We start from the raw sequence: 12767 nt of genomic DNA on the forward strand, positions 1-12767 counted from the left end.
AGAACACCACGTTGCTCCGGGTGTATGAAAAAAAGTCTCTTTATTTCTCTTTGTCTTTGCTTTCTCTATCTCTTTGTCTGACTTTCTCCTCATCTCTCGTTGTCTCTATCTCTCTCTCTCTGTAATCCAGACGGGCGATTTTCTCCGCAGAATCTTGAAAATGCGGAGCTCCAGTTTTTCCAGGGCTGATAACTTTACCCACCTTGAAGCTGGTGAGATATTGCATACCAAACGTGGAGGTCAGCCACCCGGCCTCTAGCTCTGTATTCTCCCTCCAGGGTATGAGGGAGGTTAGCCGCCCGGCCTTCAGGTGTAAGGGAGGTCAGCCATCCAGATTCCAGGGGTGAAAGAGGGTCAGGTAGTGAGGTAAGAGGGTATGGAAGGACGGAGAGAGAGAGAGAGAGAGAGAGAGAGAGAGAGAGAGAGAGAGAGAGAGAGAGAGAGAGAGAGAGAGAGAGAGAGAGAGAGAGAGAGAGAGAGAGAGAGAGAGGAGAAAGAGAGAGAGAGGGAGAGAGGAGGAAGGGAATGAGGTAGATAGAGAAGCAGACAAAAGAGTGATGTAGACCCATAAATTTCTCCTGGGCCATAGTGATGAGGACGCCCCACCCCCCTCCGCATTGGCCGCTTGAGATATACTGACCTCCACTCACAAGGCTGACATACCCTGACCTCCTCCTCCTTGACCAGCCCCTCCCAGTCACCCTTCCTCACCCTTGACCAGCCCTCCCAGTCACCCTTCCTCACCCTTGACCAGCCCTCCCAGTCACCCTTCCTCACCCTTGACCAGCCCCTCCCAGTCACCCTTCCTCACCCTTGACCAGCCCCTCCCAGTCACCCTTCCTCACCCTTGACCAGCCCCTCCCAGTCACCCTTCCTCACCCTTGGCCCCCCCAATCACCCTTCCCTCACCCTTGACACAGTGCCGGGGGATCTAACTCATCAGCTCCTCTCCTCTCTCTCTCTCTCTCTCTCTCTCTCTCTCTCTCTCTCTCTCTCTCTCTCTTAACTTTCTCTCTTTCTCTCTGCTATAAATACATAAATTAATTCATTGTGATATTTAACAAACTTGAGAAGGTCATCGTCCTTAATATAATGTTTCGTATTACGTAATTTTGCGTCTGGTGTCAACAAAGTGTCGCACTATGATTGATAAGAGAAAAATACTTAGGCTATCTTTTGACAGTCAAGGTGCCGTCTATAGTTTTTATTTTGTTTTTTTAGTTTTTATTTGTCTGTCAATGAAAATCATATTTGTAAACATCATTTATACGAATCTTACTGCCTGTATTTTAGTTAACCTGACCTGACCTGTTTTCGGAGTTTTCGATGTTTCATTTTTTCTGATTTTTTTTTTTTGGGCTTTTGTTTTCAGAGTTTTCGATATATTTTTTTCTCGTAATTTTCGGTGTTTGTGTTATTCTCTCCACGAGTTTTCGTCTTTCAGCACCATGATGCAATTACCGCGAGAATCAGTTATCGTATTTACCTGACGGGCTGTGGTGGGGAAATGAGTATGAAAAAGGTATTACGTGTTTAGTGAGCCTCGGTAATGGCTGTTGGTAGTGAGTGTGTGTTATTAGTGACCTCAAACTGGTGTGTGTGTGGGGGAGTGTGTGGGTGGGGGTGTGTGGGTGTGGGGAGTGTGTGGGTGGGGGTGTGTGTGGGGGTGTGGTGGGTGGGGGTGGGGTGTGTGGGTGGGGGGTGTGTGGGTGTGTGTGGGTGGGGGGAGTGTGTGTGGGTGGGGTGTGTGTGGGTGGGGGTGTGGGGGGGAGGGTGTGTGGGGGTGTGTGTGTGTGTGTGGCATCATTCTCCCTATTTAACACAGCAAAATACAGAGTGGATGCGTGTTAAGGTAGATAGCATAAAATAGATAATGATTCTATAGCTAACATTGGTTGTGTTTGCTTCCTCTTCCTCCTGTTCTCCTTCCATTCATTTTCCTCCCATTCCCCTCGTCTCTCCTTCTTCCCCTCGTCTCTCCTCCCTTCCCCTCGTCTCTCCTCCCTTCCCCCTCGTCTCTCCTCCCCTTCCCCTCGTCTCCTCCCTCTCCCTTCCTCGTCCCCCTTCCCCTCGTCCCCTCCCTTCCCCCTCGTCCTCCTCCTCCCCTCCCTCCTCCCTCTCCCTCCCTCCCCTTCCCCCCGTCCTCTCCCTCCTCTCGTCCTCCTCCCCTCCCCTCGTCCTCCTCCCTCCCCCCTCGTCCCCTCCCCTTCCCCTGTCCTCCTCCCCCCTCCCTCTCGTCCTCCTCCCCCCCTCTCGTCCTCCTCCTCCCCCCTCGTCCCCCTCTCCTCCCCCTCGTCCTCCTCTCCTCCCCTCGTCCTCCTCCCCTTCTCCCCTCCCCCCCTCCCCTCCCCCTCCTCCCCTCCCTCCCCCTCCCCTCCTTCCCCCTCGTCCTCCTCCCCTCCCCCTCGTCCCCTCCCCTTCCCCCCTTCGTCCTCCTTCCCTTCCCCTCTTCCTCCTTCGTCCTCCTCCTCCCCTTCCCCCCTCGTCCTCCTCCCTCCCTTCCCCCCCCTCTCCTCCTCCCCTTCCCCCTCTCCTCCTCTCCTCCCCCCTCTCCTCCCTCCCCTTCCCCTCGTCCTCCCCTTCCCCCTGTCCTCCTCCCCCCCCCTCGTCCTCCCCCCCTCCCCCTCGTCCTCCCCTCCCTCCCCCTCGTCCTCCTCCTCCCTCCTCCCCTCCTCCTCCCCTCCCTCTCCTCCCTTCCCCTCGTCTCTCTCTCCCCTTCCCCCCTCGTCCCCTCCCCTCTCTCCTCCCCTCCCCCTCGTCTCCTCCTCCCCTCCCCCTCGTCCTCCTCCCCTCCCCCTCGTCCTCCTCTCCTCCTCCCCCCCTCGTCCTCCTCCCTCCCCCCCTCCCTCCTCCCTCCCCCCCTCCCCCCTCACCCTCCCCCTCCCCCTCCCCCCTCGTCCCCCTCCCCTCTCCTCCCTCCCCCCTCTCCCCCTCCCCCCCCCTCATCCTCCTCCCCTCCCCCCTCCCCTCCCCTCTCCCCTCCCTCCCTCGTCCCCTCCCCCCCTCGCCCTCCTCCCCTTCCCCCTCGTCCTCCTCCCCTTCCCCTCGTCCTCCTCCCTTCCCCCTCGTCCTCCTCCCTTGGGTGTTGTGTGTCTGGTCTATCACACTAAGACTCGAAAGTGCAAGAAGTCCACCAGTGTGTGTGTGTGTGTGTGTGTGTGTGTGTGTGTGTGTGTGTGTGTGTGTGCGGTCTCGAGGTAATTGACCAGAGAGGAGAAAGAAAAGAAGAAGAAAAGAAGAGGAAAAGAAGTGGAAGAGAGGCAGTTGGCTCCTATACCCATTAACTATCTAGACATTTTTCTTAAAGATCGCCGTATACCAAACTTAGTCCAGAGCTCCTGTAATCTCTCTCTCTCTACGCTTATGTACGAACCCTCCCTCCCCTCTCTCTCCCAGCGGTGCGTCATATATAGTCCTCTCACCCATCAGCTGGCAGCCCTCTCCCTCCCTCCCTCCCTCCCTCCCTCCATCACCAGAAGCAGCGCCACTCAGACGCCGCAACGGATCAGTTTTAATTGACATTGTTTTGTACAGCCCGAGCAATATGTGGCGTGGTGGTGGTGGTGGGGGTGGTTGTGGTAGAGAAGGTGGAGATGGTAGTAGTGGTAGAGGTGGTGGAGATGGTGTAGATAGTTGTAGTGGTGGTGATGGTGAAAGAGGATGTGGTGGTATTGTGCTGTGTTCGGTGGTGGTGGTAGTAGTCCTTCATCTCGCTTGTTGCCTCCTCCTCCTCCCCCCTACCTCTCATCCCGCCATTCATGTTGTTTACGTTAAAGCTGTCGGGAACACCTGGGCTCTATCGGTCTTGAAATGTATTTTTATGGCTTTTTATTATTTTCTATTTATTCTAAGTTTATTATACTTGTTTTTGTTTAATATTTTCTATTATTTATTTATTCTGTTTATTTTAAGTTCATTATACTTGTTTTTTTAAGTATTTTCTGTTATTTATTTATTCTGTTTATTTTAAGTTTATTATACTTGTTTTTTTAATATTTTCTATTTATTTATTCTGTTTATTTTAAGTTCATTATCTTTTTTTACATGTGTGTTGATTTAGGTCAGTGAACCCGGCCGACCTCCCCACTCTGTAAATACTTCACCCAATCTTCACTCAGTCCCAAACTTTTGTAAACAATGATAATAATTAAATGGGGTTTTACCTGTGAATATGATTTTTTGTTGGTGTTCTAAATTCTTAGGGTTCTGTGAGGGGTAAATTGTTCTAAATGTCAGGGTTTCTATTAAAGGTCCTCTCTGAATAAATCCAGTATCGTATTTTTGGTGTAGCTGTTAAACTTGTGATATTTTAAGATTTTGTGTGTGTGTGTGTTTTGTGTGTGTGTGTGTGTGTGTGTTGTGTGTGTGTGTGTGTGTACACCCATTACCTCCACCGCCGTCCTTACGACTACGAAATACAGCAGAGTGAAGGAGCTGTGAGCGAGGGGGGGAGGGGGGTGGACAATGGGACCTGAATTAATTCTGCCCCCTGCCTCTGCAATGGAGTTATATGCAAACGCTCTCTCTCTCTCTCTCTCTCTCTCTCTCTCTCTCTCTCTCTCTCTTTTATTCGCCTCTCTGTTTTCGCTTTTTATTCTGTCTGTTTATCTATTTCTGCATCTATTTTCTCTATTAATTGTCTGTCACACACACACACACACACACACACACACGTACGTCTCCTCCGGGCTGCTGGTCGCCGTACTCAAGGCTCTAGCTCCCGCTCATCCACTGCTCCTGAAGCCGCTGGACCGACACAATTTACGTCGCTGGAGCAGTAGCAATAACCGTAGCAGCAGCAGTAACCACAACAAAACAACAACAGCAACAGCAAAACAGCAACAGCAACAACAACAACAACAAAACGACACCAACAACAAGAGCATCAACATCAACAATAACAGCATCAAGTACAGTAGCAGCAGTAACAACAACAACAACAACAATAAGGACAGTGATTAGCTTATCATACGCTGGCCACTGAGACTTGGTGCAGTCAACGGCGGCACGCAACGGTGACCTGGAGGCGGCAACAAGCACACCATTGAGGGAGAAACACCAACACCCGCAGCAAATTCGTCGTCGCGGGAATAGCAAGACTTCCTACCACCGGATACTGAGGAGTGCCCCGGAATTAATAGAAGCAGCACCAACAGCGACAACAGCAGCATCAGAGACAGCAGCAGCAGCACCAACAGCAACAACAGGAGTAGAGTGAGGTGGAGGGAGTGGGGCGCGGAGGTTCACAGGAAGTAGCAAGTGGTGGCGGTAAAGTATGAAAACACAAAGGCAACAACAATACCCTAGCCGACGTGACGGATAGCTGCTGTACCTTACACCCCCCACCTACCTACCTTCCCCCCCCCCTCTCTCTCTCTCTCACACACACACGAGAGAGAGAGAGAGTGAGAGACTGCCCATCCAGTAACTATCTAAAGGCTCAACTATTACATCATAGCAATAAATCGTCCGGCCTTCACCACCTCGGCACACACAGTCAGGTATTGAGCTGTGAGGCGGGACATAACCAGCGGACCATGAGGCGGGGCTGTCAGAGGAAGTCATTAGTGGCAATAAGGTGAGGTGTTTTCCCAGGACTGTGGTGGGAGAGGATGGTGCTCACGAGTCTGTCTGTACACACACACACACACACACACACCCCTCGTTTAATATAGTATTTTGAAGGGAGAAATTGTATCTCAACCGGATGCAGTAGTTTAAAAGTTTCAATGTTAATCGGATCTATGTTAATCGGATGTCCGTTAAGTGGATGCACGTTAAACGGATGCTTGGTAGTAGGCAGCTATCAAACAGGGAGGTACTACCGCCTGGGAAGATATTGGAAGCATAATGTGTTGTCTAATGGTAGACCCTGCTGCTATATGGCATCACGAAAATTGTGACTGACTTTCTGCCTCATTTACACACAAATGCAGGGTCTCAATTGTTTCTCTTACTTTGACAACACAACATTCTTCTCTCACACAAACACACACATACACACTGTCGCCTCGCACTCTCCTTACATTCACTTCTCACATTCTATTTACACACTCACACATTCCTCACACACTCCTCACACATTCCTCACACACTCCTCACACATTCCTCACACACTCCTCACACACTCCTTACACACCTTCACGTCTCAGGTCGGTATAATTCCCATATTTCTTCATTGTATCATCCTCCTCCTCTTGCTCCTCCTGTTCCTCCTTCTCCTCCTCCTCTTGTCCTCCTCCTTTTGCTTCCCCTCTTGCTGTTGCTCCTTCTCCTCCTCCTCCTTCTCTTGCTGCTCCTCCTCCTACTCTTCCTCCTCCTCCTGTTCCTCTTCCTGTTCCTCTTACTCCTCTTCCTGTTACTCCTCTTCTCACTTACTGCCGTTTGCACTCTGCTGATTATCCTGTCACTCGTGAGCCAGGTGTGTGTGGTTCAGGTAGGTGAGGGCATTATGCTCTTGCTCTCTGCTGGCTTAGTGTCAGCTTAGAGACACCAGTCCCCCTACTGCTGTAACACCAGTCCCCCTGCCAGCCACAACACCCTGTCCCCACAGCCACCAACACCAGTCCCCCCTACAGCTACAACACCAGTCCCCCTACAGCGACAACACCAGTCCCCCCCCCACAGCTACAACACCAGTCCCCTACAGCCACAACAACACCAGTCCCCCACAGCTGGCTAACACCAGTCCCCCCACTGCTGCAACACCAGTCCCCACAGCTACAACACCAGTCCCCACAGCCACAACACCAGTCCCCCCACATCTACAACACCAGTCCCCTACTGCTGTAACACACCAGTCCCCTACAGCCACAGTAACACCAGTCCCCCATACAACACACCAGTCCCCACAGCCACAACACCAGTCCCCCCACAGCCACAAAAGACCAGTCCCCTACAGCTAGCAACACCAGTCCCCCTACTACAACAATCTGTCCCCCCACAGCTACAACACCAGTCCCCCACAGCCACAACACCAGTCCCCCCACAGCGACACATCAGTCCCCCCACAGCCACAACACCAGTCCCCCCACAGCTGGCAACACCAGTCCCCCCACAGCCACACAACACCAGTCCCCCACAGCCACAACACCAGTCCCCCCCACAGCTGCCAAACAACACCAGTCCCCCTACAGCTACAACACCAGTCCCCCACAGCCACAACACCAGTCCCCCCACAGCCACAACACCAGTCCCACAGCCACAACACCAGCATCCACAGCTGCAACACCAGTCCCCCCACAGCCACAACACCAGTACCCTACAGCTGCAACACCAGTCCCCCTACAGCTACAACACCAGTCCCCAGCGCCACAACACGTCCCCTACAGCCACAACACCAGTCCCCTACAGCGACAATATCAGTCCCCCTACAGCTGTAACACCAGTCCCCCTACAGCTACAACACCAGTACTCCTACAGCTGCAACACCAGTCCCCCTACAGCTGTAACACCAGTCCCCCTACAGCTACAACACCAGTACTCCTACAGCTGTAACACCAGTCCCCCTACAGCTACAACACCAGTACTCCTACAGCTGCAACACACTCGCCACTACATAGATCAGTGTTGAATTTCAAGGTTCTTGTTTTGTGTTTTATTCATGAAACTCTTGTACTGTACATGTATCTGTAATTTGCTGTACTGACACTCTTAATTCTGTAACATAGCAACATCACTTAATCATACCATTACTCTTTAATCCTACAACATGAAACAACGTCACCCTTTAATCGTGTAATATGAAGCAACATCACTTTAGTCCTCCAACATGAAGCAACATCACTCTCTAGTCCTGTAATATGAAGCAACATCACTTAATCCTCCAACATGAAGCAACATCACTTTTAATCCTCCAACATGAAACAACATCACTCTTTAATCCTGTAATAAGAAGCAGCATCACTTTTTAATCCTGCAATATGAAGCACCATCACTCTTTTGTCTTGCAAATATAGCTAATACTCTTAATCCTCCAACATGAAGCAAACATCACTTTTTAGTCCTGCAATATGAAGCAACATCACTTTAAACCTCCAACATGAAGCAACATCACTTTTAGTCCTGTAATATGAAGCAACATCACTCTTAGTCCTGCAATATGAAGCAACATTACTCTTAATCCTCCAACATGAAGCAACATCACTCTTTAATCCTGCAACATGAAGCAACATCACTTAATCCTCCAACATGAAGCAACATCACTTTAGTCCTGAAATATGAAGCAACATCACTTTAGTCCTGCAATATGAAGCAACATTACTCTTTAATCCTCCAACATGAAGCAACATTACTCTTTAATCCTCCAACATGAAGCAACATCACTCTTTAATACTGCAACATGAAGCAACATCACTCTTAATCCTAAAAACATGAAGCAACATCACTTTAATCCTGCAACATGAAACAACATCACTTTTAATCCTCCAACATGAAGCAACATCACTCTTTTAATCCTGCAACATGAAGCAACATCACTTTAATCCTCCAACATGAAGCAACATCACTCTTTAGTCTTGCAACATCACTTTATCCCTGCAACATGAAACAACATCACTCTTTAATCCTGGAACATGAAGCAACACCACTTTTTAATACTGTAATATGAAGCAACATCACTCTTTAATCCTGCAACATGAAGCAACATCACTTTAATCCTCCAACATGAAGCAACATCACTCTTTAGTCCTCAACATGAAGCAACATCACTTTTATCCTGCAACATGAAACAACATCACTCTTAATCCTGCAACATGAAGCAACATCACTTTAATACTGTATATGAAGCAACATCACTTTTAATCCTGCAACATGAAGCAACATCCCCCTTTAATCCGCAACATGAAGCAACATCACTTTAATCCTGCAATATGAAGCAACATCACTCTTAATCCTAAAAATGAAGCAACATCACTTTTAATCCTGCAACATGAAGCAACATCACTTCTTTAATCCTGTAATATGAAGCAACATCACTTTATCCTAAAGCAACATCACTTAATCCTGCAATATGAAGCAACATCACTTAATCAATAAGCAACATCACTCTTTAATCCCAATGAAGCAACATCACTTACCTGTAATATGAAGCAACATCACTTTTAATCTGCAATATGAAGCAACATCACTTAATCCTGCAAACAAAGCAACATCACTTTAATCCTGTAATATGAAGCAACATCACTCTTAATCCTGTAATATGAAGCAACATCACTCAACCTGTATGAAGCAACATCACCTTAATCCTGCAACATGAAGCAACATCACTCTTTAATCCTGAAACATGAAGCAACATCACTCTTTAATCCTGCAACATGAAGCAACATCACCTCTGATCTTTTGTTTGTATATTTTAACGTGTGATTCCTAATTCCATTTTCTCTCCTGCTATAGTCTTGACACACACACACACCCCCCCACCCCCCACGCAGCACCCCACACCCCCCACACACACACACACACCCACACTACACCCCCACACACACACACCCCCCCCACACACACACTCCACACTACACCCCACACCCCCCCCACACACACCCCCCATGACACCCCCTCACACCCCCCACACACACCCCACACCCCACGCACACACACACCCCCCACACCCCCCAACACACACACCCACACTACACCCCCACACACACCTCACACACACTGCACACACACCCTCACACACTACACACCCCACACATTTCATCTTAATGGTAAGATAGCTGACATATTAAGGATTGCATCACTTGCACTCAGTAATCATATCAAGTTCTCATGTACAGAACCAAATACACAATGCTTAAATACCTCTCAAATGTGAATAAAGTGTGAGGCCAGATATACTGCTCACACGCCTGTTCTCACGCACGGTGAATAAGTTACCCTCTATGTATAGAACTAAACAAATAATGTAAATGAAATATTGTGTAACTTTCGGTGCTATAATATCCTGACAAATCAAGCATTTATTATGACCCCTTTGTAACCCTACTTGTATCCTTGGTGCTACTGCTCACAGGATGAGAGTGTGTGGGGTGCATAAAGAAGCCACAGGCGCAAAATCAAAATAAAAACCACACACACACCCCCCACACACACCACACTACACCCCCACACACACCCCCACACACACAACTCCACACACACCCCCCACACACACCCCCCCACACACACCCCCACACACACACCCTCCCCACACACCACACACACACACAAATACCACACCCCCACACACACACCACCCCTCAACACACCCCACACACACACACACACCCCTACAGTTACCCCTCAAACATATTCCCCATGAATAACCAACCACTCTCCAAACTTTCTCCTGATTCACTTTTGATTTTATCTCTGTTCAGAGAGAATGTTGTCCCACACCGCCAATTTGACACTCTATAACAAACAACAATAACAACAACAACAACACCTTCTCAACAACTACAACAACAGTATCAACAACAACAATCAACAATATATAATAACAACAACAACAACAACACCTTCTAAATAATAATAACAACAATCTCAAAATAAACAACAACACCTTCAACAATAATAACAATAACAACTTTAACAATAATAATAACACCTTCAATAATAACAACAACACCTTCAACAATAACAACAACACTTTCAACAACAACAACAACACCTTCAAATAATAACAACAAATAATTAACTTCAATAATAACAATAAATTCTCTAATAACAACAACAATAACTTCAAAATAATAACAACAACATCAACAATAACAAAAAACCTTCAACAACAATACCTTCAACAATAACAACAACACCTTCAACAACAACAACAACACCTTCAACAACAACACCTTCAACAATAACAACAACACCTTCAACAATAACAACACCTTCAACAATAACAACAACAACTTCAACAATAACAACACCTTCAAATAATAACAACAAATAACAACAACACTTCAACAATAACAACAACACCCTTCAAATAATAACAACAACAACAACAACAACACCTTTCAACAATAACAACACCTTCCAACAATAACAACAACAACAATATCAACAATAACAAACATCTTCAATAATAACAACAACACCTTCAACAATAACAACAACACCTTTCAATAAACAAATAACAATAACAACAACACTTTTAAATCAATAAATAACAACACTTTCAAAATAACAACAAATACCTTCAATAATAATAACAACAAACAACAACAACACCTTTCAAACAATAAATAAACAAACACCTTCAACAATAACAACAAATAACAACTTCAACAATAATAACACTTTCAACACAAACAACAACACTTTCACAATAACAACAATAATAACTTCAATAATAACAACACCTTCAACAATAACAACAACACCTTCAACAATAAACAACAACACCTTCAACAATAACAACAATACCTTCAACACAACAACAAATACCTTCAACAATAAACAAAAATACCCTTCAACAATAACAATAACACTTCAACAATAACAACAACAACAATTTCAACAACAAATACTTCAAATAATAACAAAACACTTTCAACAATAACAACAACACTTTCAACAATAATAACAATAACTTCAAATACAATAAACAACACCTTCAACAATAACAACAACACCTTCAACAATAACAACAATACTTTCAACAACAACATCAACAATAACAACAACACTTCAACAACAACAACAACAACACCTTCAACAACAACACCTTCAACAACAACAACAACACCTTCAACAATAACAACAACAATCACCAACAACAACAACAACACCTTCAACAATAACAACAACACCTTCAACAATAACAACAACACCTTCAACAATAACAACAACAACTTCAACAATAACAACAACACCTTCAACAACAACAACAACAATACCTAAATAACAACAAATAACACCTTCAACAATAACAACAATACCTTCAACAATAACAACAACACTCTTCAACAATAAACAAACAACACCTTCAACAATAACAACAACATCTTCAACAATAACAACAACACTCTTCAACAACAACAACAACACCTTCAACAATAACAACAAATAACACCTTCAAAATAATAACAACACCTTCAACAATAACAACAACACCTTCAACAATAACAACAACACCTTCAACAATAACAACAACACCTTCAACAATAACAACACCTTCAACAATAACAACAACACCTTCAACAATAACAACAACACCTTCAACAATAACAACAACACTTCAACAATAACAACAACATCTCAACAATAACAACAACACCTTCAACAATAACAACAACACCTTCAACAATAACAACAACAACACCTTCAACAACAACAACAAAACCAGGCAGCAACGAACACGTCAACCACCAACAGAATTTGTAGTTTTTGTATTTCGTTTTCTCTCCCCCCTCTCTGTTCGTTCAAAAGTTGATCACTTGCTTCTCTCTCTCCTGACCTGAACACTGACCCAAAAGGCTGACTGAATTCTGAGTTGTTGTGGTGTGTGTGTGTGTGTGTGTGTGTGTGTGTGTGTGTGTGTGTGGCTCTCAGTACAGAACACAAACTGACTCTTTCCTCAAATTAACATCTTTTTCACTTTTTGTTGATCTGTTGTGATTCTCTTAGAAAAAGCTATGGGAGGGAGGGGCAGGACAGGGTAGTGCCAAGGGAGGGAGGGAGAGACAGGGTAGAAGTGAGGGAGGGGGAAGTAGACAGGTAGTGCCATGGGAGGGAGGGAAGTAGACAGAAAGCAAGGGAGGGAGGGAAGTAGACAGGGTGAA

The 12767-nt window shown here is 46.1% G+C and overlaps 1 protein-coding gene across 1 annotated transcript; it reads left to right on the forward strand.

The window, feature by feature from the left end:
- Positions 1 to 479: 479 nt before the first annotated feature.
- Positions 480 to 7497, forward strand: LOC121869797 (mucin-2-like; the record flags this gene model as incomplete). The annotated part of the gene is made up of 2 exons (XM_042371375.1): positions 480 to 559; positions 6855 to 7497. Coding segments are annotated over 2 exons (723 nt in total), but the record flags the coding sequence as incomplete, so codon positions are not given.
- Between the last annotated feature and the right edge of the window lie 5270 nt (positions 7498 to 12767).

This window comes from Homarus americanus, unplaced genomic scaffold (assembly GCF_018991925.1).
Source record: "Homarus americanus isolate GMGI-L3 unplaced genomic scaffold, GMGI_Hamer_2.0 scaffold5934, whole genome shotgun sequence".
NCBI classification, from domain to species: Eukaryota; Metazoa; Arthropoda; class Malacostraca; order Decapoda; family Nephropidae; genus Homarus; species Homarus americanus.